We start from the raw sequence: 16,910 nt of genomic DNA on the forward strand, positions 1-16,910 counted from the left end.
TGAGATGGATTTCTATACCCTATTGCCTGTATATCTTATTTCCATGTAACAACAAGTTTTAAACATTTGTTTGTAAAACTTTGAGTTTCAGATTCTCTCCCTTCTTCCCTCCTTACCCACCCCCACTGGGAAGACAAGAAATTCAATGTAGGTTATACATGTGTAGTTATGGAAAACATTTCCATAGTAGTCATGTTTTGAAAGACTAACTATATTCCCTCCATCCTATCCCACCTCCCATTTATTCTATTTTTTCCTTTGACCCTGTCCCTTTTCAAAAGTATTTGCTTTTGCCTACCCCCCTCCCACAATCTGCCTTCCCTTCTATCATCCCCCCCTCTTATCCCCTTCCTCCCTACTTTCCTATAGGGTAAGATACCTAATTGAGTGTGTATGTTATTCCCTCAATAATTTTTTAAAATTTAAAAACTTTACTGTCCCTGCTTCTGAATGAGCTTGAGATTTCATATGGATTAAACCTGCTAAGAAAGGACACCTAAGATATGACAAAAAAGAGATTTTCTGAAGGCAGAGTGGGTAGATGCTTTTTAGATAATAAGCAATTTCAACACTTGGAAAATAACTTTCTAGCAGTGAAGGCAAAACATGCTGGGTCATATAGTTTTCATATTATTACAATTAAAAGACAAATTCATCTGGAAACTTTCCCTCCCTAGAATTCTCATAAACCTTTGTATAAAAGATAGAATGACAAAGTAGATAATATAATCAATCTGTAAATTTATAACTACAGAGGAACCAGTCATTTAGCATGGTTTTATTCAAATCAGCAAATACTTATTGGTAGAAAGATTATATTTGGAGTCAATGGACCTGGGTTCAAATCCTAGCTGTCCATTTGCTATTTGTATAACCTTGGGCAAATCAATTAACCAGTCTGAGCCTCGTTTTCCTCATTTGTAAAATGGGAATTATATTTATTTTGCCTGCCTCACAGGGCTATTTTGGGGCCTGTCTTTGTAGTTGTAAATCACTATAGAAATATAGATTATAACAACCAGTTCCAAGTATTGACAATTGACTTTTTCTTATATGACAGATATGGCAGAAAATTGAAGATGCAGAATGGAGGCCTCAGACTTACCTCGAGCTTGAGGGGCTGCCTTGTATATTAATATTTAGTGGAATGGATCCTCATGGAGAATCCTTGCCAAGGTGAGCACACGATTACAACCTCTATTTCCACAATAACAATGTCTTACATTTGTTTGGCTCTTTATAGTTACAAAGTGTTTTTCTATATAGTATCTGCTCTGGAGATGCAGTGTTGTAAGGTGATTAAGGCTTAAAGGCAGGAAGATCTGAGTTCAAATCCTTATTCAAATATTTACCGGCTGTGCAGCTTTTGTCGAGAAACTTAAATTTCCCTGTGCCTGTTCTTTCACCTGAAAATGATCATTGGGACAATGGATTCTGATGTCCTTTTCAGGCCTAAATCTGTGCACCGATGATTTCTTTTGATCCCCACAACAAACAACACAATTTGCATTGGTACTGCAAATATTGTTGTCCCCATTTTATAGATGAGTTCATGAAGATTAAATGATTTGCTCAAAGTCACGCTGATGGGAAGTTGAAGAACAGAGATTCAAACTCATGTTTTCAGATTCCAGGTCTGGTGTTTACCATGTTGCTTGTAAACGCATGCTATTTGATAGGTAATAATAATGATGGTGGTGGTAATGATGATAACAGTAATGACAATAAGTTAACATTTTTGTAGAACCTACTATGTGCCAGGTACTGTGATAAGCGATTTACAAATACCTCATCCTACAATAGCCCTGTGAGGTAGGAGTTGTCTTCTCCCCATTTTACAGATGGGTAAAACGAGGCAAACAGAAGTTAAGTGACTTGCCTAGGATCACATAGCTAGTAAATGTTTTAAGTTCAGATTTGAACTCAGAGCTTCCTGACTTCAAGCCTGGTGCTCTATTCAGTGTGCCACTTATCTGTTTGTGTTTTTTTCCTTCCAAAAATTAGATGGGGCAGTGTAATGTAGTGGAAACAGGTATCACATTTGGAGCTGGAAGAGCTAAGAGGTGGTTAGGATGTGATGCGGCCAACAGAGTACTGGGCCTGGAGTCAAGAAGACCCATGTTCATATTTTACTTCAGATATTTACTAGTTGTGTGGCCCTGGACAAGTCACTTAACTTCTGCCTGCCTCAGTTTCTCCATCTGCAAAATGGGGATAATAACAGCACCTATCTCCCAGGGTTGTTGTGAAGATTAAATGAGTTCATATTTGTGAGAAAAAAAAAAAACCTAACTATTATTAAGATCTAGGCTTCACCACTTAAAACTCTCTTTTGTTTCTTTGAAAATCAGGACAATATTTGTCCCTCTTTAGACCTGTGGTACCTCCCCAGTTCTCAGGGGTCTTTCAGATATATCTAATAGTGGCCCAGCAATTACATCTTCCAGTTATTTCAGTTAGTACCTGGAGACGTAGGTCATCTGGGTCAGGTGATTTGGATTCCCTATGTCTTCTCTTACTGTCCTTGATTAGGGTATCATCTCCCTATTCTCCACTTTTGCTCTATTCCTTCTAGTTCAATGTTCATAGGCAGAAGCAACATAGGAAACAAGTTATTTGGTTCTCTCTGTCATCACCCCTTCCCCCCTCTTAGTGGTCTCCTCTCTTCTTTAGTTCTCCTGTTTCCCTTGATATAACGTTTTTTTTTTTTGTTGCTTCACTTTCAACACCAGCCTCATATCATTCTGAGCCTTAGTACCCTTGATATTCTCCTTGTGGTACCAAATTTTTGTATTGATCCTCTTTCTCTCACTCTGTGTGTGTGTAGATAGATGTATATGTCTTTCTGAAGTTAGTTGCTGAGTTCTCTGGAGATCCATGTTGATTTCTTCAGACAGTTCCTCTTTTTATTCCTAATTTTTATAATTATTTTTAATTATGAAGCTCTTTAGACAAACAGCTAGTCTCTCTTTTTCCATTCTTGTACTTAGGTTAAATTTTTGAACCTGTATTGAAATTACTTGATTAGATTCTGTCCGTTGTTCTAGCTTGTAGGAATCTTTTGGGAACCTGACTGTGTCCTGTTCATACGTTGTTCTAGCTATCTCTGCCAGCTGTGTGTCTTGTGTAGATAAATAATCATGCCATGTAGACTTTTGTCACAATCAGTACTAATTAATAAAACAGCAATAAACCAAGGATAGTAGAAGACTGTCGCCTCCTTAAGAGCAGGGGTTATGTCTTGTGCCTCCCTTAATAGTTGTGGATGTACTGTAGGGTCTCAGTGAAGACGTGCTGATGGGTTGATTTTTGTGACCAAATGCATATATTCTGCTTGTTTTCCTTCCCTCCATTTCTTTTGCTGGTCTATCCAGAACTTACTATTTTGGGGGACATATTTTGGGTGATGGTTGGTAATGGCTGGGGAACAACCAGAACCATTTATCTCATTCTCTTATCTATTCTTAGGTCTTTAAGGTACTGTGACCTGCGTTTAATAAATTCATCCTCCTTGGTGAGAACGACCTTGGAGCAAGAGCTTGGCTTGGCAGCCTATTTTGTGAGTTCTGAAGTCCCCATGGAGAAAGTAACTGTAGGAGAGGTCTTGGAAAGTGACCCGGAGAAGCTGAGCAGTACAGATAATGAAGACGAAGAGATAGTGACTGAAGGTGTGTGGGCATGTATGGAGCGAATGACTCTTGCAGGCCCTTCAGTCGGCAGGTGCACTACTTCCTGACTGAACTCCTTAATAGAAACGGTAGACTTTCAAGCTAGTATTGTACACACTGTAAAATGGAGTCCTGAAGATACTGTTAATGTAGTTCACTATGTGCCACTGATGGTCTAGATGGTTCAAATTCTGGTTTTCAAATTTTGACCTACTTCTACAACCTAGTTTAGCCCCACATTTCAGGCTTATATTAGTCTCTGCTATATATTCTGTGCTGTTGCCTAACTGCATTGCTGATCATGACCTAAATTTACCCTGTGTTTTTCAAGTTCTTTGTCTCTGTTCACCTTCCACCTGCATGGAGCTTCTTCTGTTTCCTTCTTCTCCTATGGACATCTAAATCAGTCCCCATCAGGTGTCACCTTCTCCCTCATTACTCCAGTGGTAACTGAGTTGTTTGTACCCCTCAAACTTACTTATCCCGTAATACTGTGTTGTTTTTTGTTGTGTCCCTCTGTTAAGTTGTAGGCTCCACTGGGATCAGGGAACTGTGCTATGTCTCATCCAAACTTTGTAGCTGTTGTGTAATTGAGAACAGTGCTCATACAAAGTAGATATTTGATAACTTTTTAGGGAATTGAAATGCTAGGGAGGATACTACCTAATATAACTTATACTTGTTTATTAAATAAAAATGTCAATACTTGTTTTGTTTTGGAGATTTAGAATGGAACAATTCTAGAAAGGCTCTAAAATCCTACCTTGTATTTAAAGAACAAAGCAAAACATGGAAATCATTAAAACGCAAAGTAAATTGGTCATGTTTTAGCAGTGAGTCTAAGAAAGAAGAAGAATTCCCTGTACAGAAAAACAAGTGTCATTTGAATTTTCTTTGTGTGTGTATTTTTTAATAGGTTCTGTGTCAGAGAAAAGAAGTCCTGTCAAAAGGGAGAGATCATGCTCCCATGATTCTGTATCCTCATCTCTTTCCTCAAAGACTTCAAGTAAGAATTTTCAAATGGGAAAGTTTTTTTATTGCAGTATTTTAGAGAGAAACTGAAGAGGTAGTACAGTATAGAGAGAAGAGCAGTGGGTTTGGAATCAGAGGACACAAGTTCAAATCCTTCCTCTGCCATTTACTAACCTCTAGGTCTCAGTTTTCTCATTAGTAAATAGAAGAGGTTGAAATAAAAGACTTTTAAGATTCATGAAGCTCTAAATCTGTCATTACAAGTGATCCATGTTTTGTTATGTTTTTGGAAGGGGGAAGGTAAGGCAGTTGGGGTTAAATGACTTGCCCAAGGTCACACAGCTAGTGAGTGTGTCAAGTGTCTGAGTTTGGATTTGAACTAAGGTCCTACTGACTTCAGTAGGAATGCTCTATTCACTGCATCACCTAGCTGCCCCAATTGACCCATATTTTGAATTACGTTTATCATCATTTTCATGGGGATGGCATTACAATTGCTTTAAAAGAAATAATATCTACAATAATGATAACTAGCATTTATATACTACATACTATGTGCCAGACACTGTACTAAGTGCTTTATACTTATTGTCTCATTAGATGCTCACAACAACCTTGGGAGGTAAGTGCTATTATTATTTCCATTTTACAAATGAGGAAATTGAGGCAAACAGATTAAATGACTCGCCCAGGTGTCTTTAGTTGGAGTTGAATGCAGGTCTTCCTGGTTCCAGACTCAAGACTTCATCCACTACATTATTTAGTTGTCAACCATTCTCTCTGTACTTATTTAGTTAGAATTTACTACCAGGAATATTCAAGTAGGTCCTGAGACCTTGAGTAATTCCTGTTTGATATGACTTTGGTGGTTCTTTTCATTGTCCTATCTTGTTCTGGACACTATGCTTCTATTCATGAAGGCTAGGATAACTTAGTTTTTTTGACTGCCACACCTATTATTGATTTATATTGAGCTTATAGTCCATTAATCTCCTCAGATCTTTCTTTTAAAATCATGTTATCTGTTGTTTAGCCACATATTCTTTTTTTTGGGGGGCAATTGGGGTTAAATGACTTGCCCAAGATCACACGGCTAGTAAGTGCTAAGTATCTGGGGCCAGATTTTAATTCAGGTCCTCCTGACTCCAGGGCCAGTGCTCTATTAACTGTGCCACCTAGCTGCCCCTAGCCATGTATTCTTTAAGCTGTATGTGGTAGAGGATTATCAGCTAAATCTATTTTAAATTTAGAGCATGAAATTTTTCTTATAAAAACAATGTTTCAACGTAATACTCTTAGAATCCTCTTGAAATTTCCTTCAAAACTTAGCCCAAGAACTATCTTCTACGTAAAACCTTTACTGATCCCCCCCAACTGTTAGTACCTCTCCACCAATTACTACATATATATTTTGTATATACCTATAAATATATGTATATGTATATATTTTGATGTATGTGTAAATATACACACACATACACATACCCATACCCATATCCATGTAAGGTCCTCAAATAGAGAGCCTGGCTTATGGTAGATGCTTGTTGATTGATTGATCATTTCCGTTTTCCATTGAGGAAAAAGAAACTCAGCATATAGTTAGTAGCTATCATCCAAGAATTAGTACAAATGCTAGCCTCAAAAACAGCTTTTCTTTTCAGGTATGGCCTTTGGCAATGAGTCATCTTCACCAGTAATGGCATTGGGTGAGAGGGCCAGATCCCCGCATCCTTCCCTCAACAGTGTGATGGAAGATAGCGTAGCTACCTGTGAGAAGCAGAGACAGAAAGTAAGTCAAGGTGCTCAGACTACCACCAGCAGGCACTTCCCTGGGCCAGGAGAACAAGACATGTGCCCGAATCCAAAACCCAACCTTAAAAGTGTCCAGGTTTCAGTCACCTCCTCATCTTCACCATATTCTTCATCTTCCTCTTCTTCCTCTTCTGCACCGACTTCAAATGCTTTCATCTTGCAGAACTCCCAGTGCTCCATGACCAAAGGATTGAAGCAACCCCCTGTAGTTTTCCTGCCCAAGTTGGTGTATGACATGATTACTTCCACAGACAGCAGCGGCCTTCCTAAGGCATCTTCCCTCCTGCCTTACCATTCAGTAATGTGGGCCAGTTCTTTCCGCCCTCTCTTGAGTAAGATGATGACCTGCACGGAGCAGTCTCTCTATTACCGCCAGTGGACTGTCCCCAAACCCAGCCACATGGACTACAATAATAGAAATGAGGGCAGAATGGACAACTTTCACCCTAGGAGACTGCTATTGAGTGGTCCCCCTCAGGTACGTAATCATAAGCTTAGGGCGTATTTAGTACTCTTGATCTTGGCTCTTTCTTATTCCTGTCTAGAAGTAGGTTCTTAAACCAGTCCAATAATTCCTTATTTGGGATTAAAAAACTATTTGCTCTAGTGAGATCATTTGATTAGTCAGTCAGCAAGCATTTATTATGCATTTACTTTGGGCCAGGAAATGCAATTAATTATTGGTTTAGTAAGTATGGGACATTACTAATGAAAGGGAAAAAATATGGTCCCTGATGTCTAGGAGCTCATGTTCTGCTGGGGAAAAATAACGTGGAAAAAATTGTTCATACAAGATTCATACCATGGAAATGGAAGGTATTCTTCAAGGAATTGCAGTAGGACAGAGAGAGAGAGAGAGAGACAGAGACAGAGAGAGAATGAATGTGTGTGTGTGTGTGTGTGTGTGTAATTGAAAAAAATAAAGACTTCCTACAAAACGTGGGATTATAACATTTTCCAGAAAGTACTAGTGGAAATGGAATCAGAAGACCAGGGTCTCTGTTTTCTTGACTGTCTCCAAGCAAATATAGAATTTTTATCTGGTGATTTCACTTATTGCTTCAGATTCCTCTTCTATACATGAAGGACTAGATGATCTCTAACATCTGTTCTGGTTCTGGAATTCTGTTATCATGGAGTCCATGGTTCTATTCTTTCTTCATTATATGTGAACCATATGACAGTGCAATTCATTTGACATGTCTAAGATTCAGCTTCTTTATCTGGAAAATGGGGGTTGTATTCTTTGCCCTGTATACCTCCCAGGATGGATGTAATGTGAATAAAAACTCTAAGGTTATATATAAGGCATACAAATGGAAGAGATTGTTACCTCTAGTGAAGCTGTAGTGATGTCTGTCTGTATTTTTAAAATAAACATCATTTTGATCTGGGGTCAGACTCTATAGTTGGTTGTAAGAGAGGACCCTGAAGTTGCTATATCTTGCTTATAGTCAACTTGTGCTAGCCTTCTTGGGTGAAACACATATATTGCCAGATGGAACTCATCCAGGTGAGGAGAAAAATCATCTAACATTTGGTTTAAATAAATCAAACCCAACTGTTTAAACTTTGTACTCACAATAGACATTTTTAAGGGCCTACTATGTACAGGACACCTTTCTAGTCACGCGGGATACAAATGCATATTGAAATTGTTCCTGCCCTCAAGAAGCTTGTGTTCTATTGGGGACTTACATCATATACACAGATTAGAAAATAATAGCTAAAGGGCTACCTAGAACTTTTTTTTTGCCATGTATACATGTATACATGCACACTCTATACACATATGCACACATATACACACATCCATCCATCCATCCATCCATATATACATAAACACACAGACAGGTAGCTAAATGGCACAATGGATAGAGTACTGGACCTGAAGTCAGGAAGACTTATCTTCCTGAGTTCAATTCTGGACTCAGACACTTATTAGCTGTGTGACCCTGGATTCTTAACCTTGTTTGCCTCAGTTTCCTCATCTGTAAAATGAGTTGGTGAAGGAAATGGGAAATCACTCCAGTATCTTTTTTTTTTTAAGAAATTGGGGTTAAGTAACTTGCTTAAGGTTACACGGTCAGTTATTTTGTGTGGGCGCCAAGTATCTGAGGCCAGAACCGATCCCGGGTCTCCTGACATCGGGGCTGGAACTCTTACTCACTGCACCACCTGGCCGCCCCTCCAGTATCTTTTCTAAGAAAATCTCAAATGGGGTCACAAAATATCAGACACAATTGAAACTACTGAATCAATTGTGTGTGTGTATACATATACATATGTATATATATACACACATATGTGATTTAATCCTCACAACAATTTTTTGAGGTGGGTGTTATCCCTATTTTACTGATGAGGAAACTGTCTGGAGAGAAGCTATAAGACTTGCTCAGAGTCACATTACTAGAAATTGATGTGCTCTGCTTTAACAACAAGTTGCAAAATATATATACAATAGTTCAAAGTTATTTCTAAATCTAAGTTAATATATCAAATAAGTTGACAACAAACAAAATTAAGCTGTTTTTTTTTCATAAAGTCTGTTCTTTTCTACCTCCCTTTTCCCCACTCTTGACTATCTTTTTGAAAGAATAATATAGAAAAATTCCCATTATTTTCCAACTTTATTCATTTAAAAGCAATTTACTTTGGCCTTTTTTGTTTCTTGGTTTTTATATAAATGCTTGCATCTTAAGAAAGGATAAGAAGTTTGTCTCACTTCCCATGAATTAGTGTTCTCTGCCGTCTCTCATTTTCTAGGAATGAATCTCATTTGCTAGCAAGTCTAGGAATACCAGAAATGCTACACATTGAAAGCAGATTGCTTCATTTAGACTCATTTAATAATCAGTTTTACTTTGATTAGCCCTGAAGCAAAGAGACACTGTTTAGTTGATCTGCAACTAAACACATATTGATGTCTCCTTACCACTCCAGCTGTCGCAAAGACTTTTTAAAAACTGTTTCCAATTTAATATATTGCCTTAAAATTCCTCTCCCAAAACTTTTAATGAACTCTTTGAAATATTTTCAGGAACCCATTTGCGACAGGAAAAGCTCTCTCAGATGGTCAATTGTATGAGGGAATTTAATGCAAGTATAGGCAAGATTCCTCCACAGTCTCTGGTGTGTCCCTTTGAATTCAAGCTGCTTGAGTTCATAGGCTAGGATATTACTTCTGGATGAAATTAGAACACCTTACATTCCCAAGCTGTTGATTTAGGGGAACCTTCACCTAATTATAATCTTAGTTTCTCTTCTTTCCAGAAACAGGTGGCCAGCATCTCACCCTCTTGTCAGTGCTGCTGAGGTGATGCCACCAGGGAGGGAGCAGTGTGTTGGCCATAGTCTTGTGGAAGCCTTTTTCACTGATTGTGCCAGCACAGTGCTTGGCTCCTAAGAAATGCTTAATAGATGTTTGTTAGCTTGACTGAACTTTGTAAATTCAGAGAACATGTGAACTCACTTATTTTGTCTATATAGTATCCATCGAATTACTCACTTCCCCACAGTGTATGCCCTTGCCAAATTAACCTAGCAACTGTTTCTCCTACAGACATTCCATTCATCTCTGTGCCTGGAATGAACTCCTTCCTTACCCCTACTTCTTATGATCAGAAGCATTCTTCAAAGCTTAGCTTAAGTGTTACCTCTGTAGGAACCCTATCATGATTTCCACCAGATGCTACCTATTCTCAAATTAGAGAGAGTGTGTGTGTGCATGTGGTTAATTTATATATCTACATGTTCTTGCAATGGTATGTAAGTTCTTTGAGTGTTGTCTCTCTTTTTGGTTTTCTGTTCTCAATGCCTAGCCCTGTAGGTGTTGAATGCTTCTGGAATGAATGATCCAATTCCAATTCCAATTCCAGCAAATGTTTTAAAAGTACCTACTATGTACCTAGCACTGTGTTTTTTGCAGGGAAACAAAGATGAAAAACAAAACAGTTTCTGACCTCAAGGAACTCACTATCAAGTTGGAGTGTGCAATATGGTTATATAGGGTATAAATCAGAATATGAGAGGGACAAAGCAACAACCCAGACTTAGTGTCCCAGAAAAATATGAAGCAGAAATAATTGTTTTTAGTTGTTATAATCATGAAAGAGAAACCTTAGTTGAGCCTTGTAATATGAGGAGTGTTTCAGCAGGCAGCTATGGGTAGTGAGCAGAGAGGAAGCATTCTGGAGGCAGCTAGTAATCTGATCTGGCTAGAATGGAAAGAATGGAGTAATATTTACTAAGAATAAAGAGGTAAATTAAAGTTTTATTGTAGAGTGCTGAATGCTATATTAATGAGTTCTCCAGAGGAGTTGGCCACTGGACCTACTAGCACAAAGGACAAAGGACTGAGGAGATCTTGCTTCCATCAGATATGGGGAACAAGAATTCTGCAAAGCCTTCTACAGACTATATCATGTGCATCTTCCTGCTATGGCAAAGCAACTGCTACCTATGTTCAAAAGTACAGGCTCATTACTCCCTTAAAAGACAAAGAAATAGAACTTGAAGAATACCACCCATTTTCTAGGTTATCAGGGAGAATGAACTGTTCCTTTAAAAAAATGGAAAAAACTTTTCAGTGTAAAACAAGAAAAAAAAGATATTTACATTTATTCTGTATTGTATTTATATTCATTCTGAATATACTTATATGCACCTATATGATTAAAATGTAAAGCTCTGCTTGAATGGGCATCATTTTAAAAATTGTTTTTATATCTTTGGTACTTAGCACAGTAGGCCTGTACCTGATATATAGTCACTTAATAAATACTTGATTGATTGATCTGAAAAGAGAGGGCAATATTGATATGTGCTCTGACATCAGAGGGTAAAGGATTGTGGTGAAGAAGAGAAGGAAAGGAGAACCACAGATCACTCACTCATTCAGGCAATGCTTCAACAAATGTTTTATTAAATGTCTATTATCTGTCAGTCACTCTGTTAGGTGGTGGGCATACCAAAGCAAAAATAAAATAGTCTTGACTCTCAGGGAGCTTGGGTTCAGTTGGGGGAGGCAACTTGTACTCATACAAACATATACAAAATAAAGACAAGGTAATTTTTTGGTTGAGAGAGATATTAGCAGCCAGGTGCATCAGGAAAGGTTTCATGTAGGTGGCAGTATTTAAGCCAAGCTTTGCAGAAAAGTTGGCATCCTAAGAGAGAGAGGTGAGGAGGAAGCACATTCCAGGCATGTGCTGTAACCCATGTTGTCACATAATCAGGAGATGAAATACCATATGTTAGGAATAGCAAGAAAGCCAGTTTGATGGATCCGTGGTGTATTTAAAGGGAATAATGTATACTAAACCCAGAGCTACGAGGCTTTTCCTGAAATGTGAGCCACATGTGCCACCAGGCAAGAGATAATTATAATAGATGATTTTTGTATTGCGCTTTGAGTTTTGAAAAAAATGTGTATGCATATATATATATATATGCACATGTGTGTGTTTGTATATAATTTAAAACATTTTATGCAATTACTCTGTTTCAAATCTTGTACTAAATGGTAGGGATGCAGATACAAACAAACAAGACAGTCTTTGATCTTAAGGAGCTCACCTTCTAAAAGGTTCCAGGAAGGAATGATTTGGACAGGGAAGTCTGAGGAAATGGTGATTGGAACCATAGGACAGATGATTTATATGTCCTTTTCAGGAATGGAAATGTTGATTTGATTGCTATTCTCAGAACTAGATTTGGAAAGTTTAGGGGGGTGGGAGGTGAGGTAGGAGGGGTAGAAGAGAGAGAATGTCTCAGATGTGTTATGGTGGGCCCAAGAAACAGCAAGGTGAGTTCTCATCAATCAGGGCTCAAGTTACAGGTCTGGTTAGAGATGGAGGATAGAGAGCATGTGGCATGTCATGGAAACATTTAGAAAGATGTCTGTTTGAGCCTCACAAGAACCTGTAAGGACTAAAAAATAGTAGCTTCAAATTACTGATGATAAAACTAGGCTCAGAAAGGTGAATATGGGCTAGTAAATATGGGTTCTTTGAACCCTGGACTTCATGACTTCAAATTCAGTGTTCTGACCACTATTCAAGGCTCCTTCTCTGACTAGTTAGTATCAGAAGAAGAAATAAGTAATTTCCTGCTAAACAGTACATATGTAGCTCCTTATTTTCCTGGCACTAGCGATACAGATTATGATGTCTTTTTGGGTTATGTAGCTGGGATGGGGTGGCAAAGATATATTTTCAACCTAATGATGACACCTAGCCCATAGAGTTACAGATTTCAAAGGAGAAAGCAACTTAGAAGTCAACTAGTATAGTCTCCTCAGTTTTCAGAAGAAGTTAAGGTTGAGAGCTCACCCAGAGTCACAGCCGTTAAACAGCAGTCAATTTTCAAACCTAGGCTCTTGAATTCCAAATTCAGTGTTTTCCCCCGCTCAGTCATTCTTAGTCTTGATTCACATGGACACAGATGAAACTGCCAGAAAGAATGGCATTGCTAATGATTGTGAAGCCTTAGACAAGAAATTGATGAATAAGATAATGTACTTTAATTATGGATGCTAGAACATTATGACAGTGATAAATTGGGATCTCTTAGAAATTGTACAATGGGTGAAATTTCATTAAAATAAATTATTATTTACTGATTAGCATGAATAAGTTTAACCATGGTAGAATGTTTGATTGAGAGCAAAGAAATTACTACCTTCAAACACACAAAAACAAAATAGAACCAAGCTAAATGAATTAGATAATTGTTTATCTCTGTTGTGGACTTTCTTCCCCATTTTCCCCCCCAAAGTTATGTTATTTGTCATGGTCTCGAGAAAAATTCATCAATACCTAATCTTTTTTTTCTGTTTTCCTTCTTGTTTATAGGCCATTTGGTGTGAATTATTTTATATATATTTATTTAGGTCTGAGAGATAAGGAAAGGAAAATATCAAAGAGGGACCCTGAAAAGTATCCAGGAGAAGGAATAGTCAACTTTTTATAAGTATGGCACCAAGTAACTGGTTCCTGGTTTTTGACATGTAGTATGAAAGGGGGAAACTGAGGCAGACTGAAGTTAAATGACTTGTCCATAGTTACAGGACTATTAAGTATCTAAGGTCAGATTGAACTCAGGTCTTTCTGACTCCAGGTGCAGAGTCCTATTCACTGAGTCCCCTAGTAAAATACAGTTTCCTTGAGGGCTAAGTTATTTTCTTTTTTGTCTTCATATTCCTAAAGCCAAAGATAGTACCTTATGCATAGTAGGTGCTTAATATGTATTTATTGAATTTAGGGTATTAATTGGTTCTATCTCAATATTGTTTAGGTTGAGGACAAATACCCTTAAGGTGCTTGTAGGCCTGTTATGAGTGGTCTCCCCAGCTATCCCTCCAGGATAGAGAGAATGGAATTGTAATTTTTTCAGTCCATTCAGGATTTCATGGGATTAGAAATGAAACTATTAACATGTATAACCTTTTTTTTTTCCTATTTTGTTGAATTTTCATTATATCTCAGATTGGTATCTGAGAGACAATATTACTTTTATTTTGTTTAATAAGTTTAAAAAAACTAAATAAAACTTAAAAAAAACCTCCTTGTTGCTTTTTTAGTATGCCTGCCTAATCTAGAATGAATATGATGTGGTTGGAAAGGGTATGAAAGTTCCTCGGATCAGGAAATACAGTCCTGAATGCTGGGTGTGATACTTCTTGTGTGACCCTGGGAGATCACTTAGACTTGTTCTTGAGCCTCAGTTTACTAATTTTAAAATTGAGGTTAAGAATGTTTATGTCCCCCAACTTATTTATGAGAGAAAAGCACTTTACAAACTTTTAACTTTCTTTTAATATACTACCTAAAATGTTGACAGTTTAACATGTAGAAAAAAGCCATTTGTAAATGATTTATGGTCCAGCAAAATGTCTTGTTTCAACTTTTTCTTCTTTCTTTTTTTTGTTACTAATATGGACACTTCAGAACCAAGTGTTTTTTTTTAAAAAGTCTCCGGGTTTGTTGCTGCTTCTCTGTTCAGCTGTCCTCTGAGCCTTCTCTCTTGCACGTTTACAGATAGGAAAGACGGGTGCCTATCTGCAGTTCCTCAGCATCTTATCTAGGATGCTCATCCGTCTGACAGAAGTTGATGTCTATGATGAAGGAGAGATCAACATCAGTAAGTCATCGTCTGGCCACAGTTGTAATCGGGAACTTGATTTATCACATCAGTTGGAGTTTCATTATGCCCTTTATATCCTGAGGGATTGTAAATTCCTCAAGTTGAAGGAATGTGCCCCATTCATCTCTGTATCTCTAAGGATTAGTGATGAGCAAAAGGTCTTATGCATGGTGGACGCTCAGCAACTATTTTTCAATAAATTACTTGACAGGCAAATATTAGATAACCATGTTAGTAGATGTACTCCCATAATACTTTCTTCGCCTCTCATAAAATTTATTATGTTCTTCTTTGTATTATAGTTCTTTTATTTCTTATGTACTTTACTGGGCTACAAACTCCACAAAGGCAAGAAGTTTATTGTATCAGTCAGTCAAGAACCATTTATTAAACCATGCTGTGGGCCAGGCACTATGTAAAAGGCTGGGACTGCGAGGGTAAAAGAAAATAGTCCCTGACCTCAGGGAGCTTACATGTTAATGAGGGAGACAACATGCACATCTGTAAATAGGAATAAAACATATACAGAAAGATAGGAAATAACCTTTGGAGGATGGGGGCTAGGGGTTCAGGAGAGGAAAGCATACTAGATACTAAAGGAATCAGGAGAATCCTCGAGCTGGAGGTACCTCCTGAGCTGAGTTTTCAAGGAAACTAGACCTTACAGGAGGTAGAGATATAGGCAGGGAGCACATATGTTTCAGGTAGGAGCAATATTGATGCTGTTAAAGGGCAGAAAGATATGCTGTATAATGATCTAGGTGAGGAAGGACAAGGCCACAGAAGAGTCATAGTGTGTGAAAGAGGGGAAGAAGTAATGTGACTGGAAAGGTAGGATAGGGCTAGTTTGTGAAAGGGCTTTAATTACGCTTTAATTAAAAAGGCCAAATTACAAAGGGCCATGACTGTGCTACATTAAAATTTAGTCTTCTTTCTCTCATTCTGTAAGGTTATCACTGCACACTAGCTCTTCTCCCCGAGGTTAAAGTCTGGGTGGGAAATGGGCAATTCAGATTGTGTCATATGGCACAATTGGGCAAGTCTCATGTTGTTGGTTGAAGCCTTCTTAGTTTGGGGACATTTATGTCATGCTACCAACCTTTGAGTGTCCCCAAGGTTCTGTTCTGGGACCTTTACTTTTTTCCTTTCTATGCTTGCTTACTTGGAGACCTTAGCAGGTCCCATGGGTTCAGCTATCTCTATGTAGGCAGCTCCCAGTTTACGTGTGCATATTTATATATGTGAATATATGACTGTGTCTTCTTGTGTATGTGTACATATATGTATAGGGTCATTGTGTATACATACGTAAACACACATACATGTATACACATGCACGTATACATGCGTGTGCATGTATACTGTATGTACTGAAGAAGGAAATGGCAAACCACTCCAGTATCTTTGCCTATAAAACCCTCACATGGGGTCACAAAGAGTTGGACACAACTGAAAAGAAAAGATAACTGAACAACAGTATATTATATGCACAATGTACTGTATATGCACGTGTACTATATGTATATGCAATCTATGCAGCACATGTCGTACACATGTTGCACAAGTGTGTGCAATGCACAAACATACTGCAGCTATACACACATGCACCTGTAGATGTATGTGAACACATGCATATGTGTATATATGCATGCATACATGTGAACATATGAATGAAAAATTAAAGGATATTGCCCTTAACAAAAAAATAGAGAAATTCAGAATTTGGAAGGTGGGGGGTAGGGAGTAAGATAATGAATTTTGTTTTAGACATTGAGTTTGAAATGTCTATGGGACATCCAGTTTTATGCATATGTGTGTGTTGGTACAACACACATATATATGTATTTGTGAGCATGCATATATATATATATAATATATATATATCTGTATCTCTAGCCTCATTCTCTTCCAAGTTACAGTCCCACATTAGCAGCTGCCTATTGAACATTTCAAACAAGATAACATATGTACAAATCTAGATTTGCTATATAAATGTTAGACGTAATATAAATATTAGCTATTAAACTATTTCAAGCTCAAGATGTCTAAAATAAAATTCATTATCCCTGCTCCCTGTAACCTGCATCTGAACTTCTTTATTTTTGTTAATGGCAACACTCTTTCATTTTTCTGAGTTCCTCCATACTATACTTAACTCCTCACTCTTCCCCAGTCCACCTATTCATTCAGCTGCCAAATCGTGTCCTGTCTACCTCCATAGTGTCCTTCTGACCCCTTTTCTTTGTTTACCTGAGTACCACCCTAATTCAGGCTTTCATCTCTTTGTATCAACTACTGTAGTAACATCTT

The 16,910-nt window shown here is 37.8% G+C and overlaps 1 protein-coding gene across 1 annotated transcript in view; it reads left to right on the forward strand.

Moving 5' to 3' along the window:
• GREB1 (growth regulating estrogen receptor binding 1) overlaps positions 1 to 16,910 on the forward strand; it is a 143,006-nt gene that overhangs the window by 86,188 nt on the left and 39,908 nt on the right. Inside the window, exons 18-22 of the mRNA XM_069075948.1 lie at positions 1,061 to 1,176; positions 3,469 to 3,668; positions 4,585 to 4,674; positions 6,302 to 6,930; positions 14,495 to 14,597. Coding sequence (XP_068932049.1) covers positions 1,061 to 1,176; positions 3,469 to 3,668; positions 4,585 to 4,674; positions 6,302 to 6,930; positions 14,495 to 14,597 — 1,138 coding nt within the window. The remainder of the gene's footprint in view (positions 1 to 1,060; positions 1,177 to 3,468; positions 3,669 to 4,584; positions 4,675 to 6,301; positions 6,931 to 14,494; positions 14,598 to 16,910) is intronic.

The sequence above is a fragment of the Petaurus breviceps genome, unplaced genomic scaffold (assembly GCF_028583685.1).
Source record: "Petaurus breviceps papuanus isolate PSGF00001 unplaced genomic scaffold, PetGlider_PUasm1.0 90919, whole genome shotgun sequence".
In the NCBI taxonomy this organism is placed as follows: domain Eukaryota; kingdom Metazoa; phylum Chordata; class Mammalia; order Diprotodontia; family Petauridae; genus Petaurus; species Petaurus breviceps.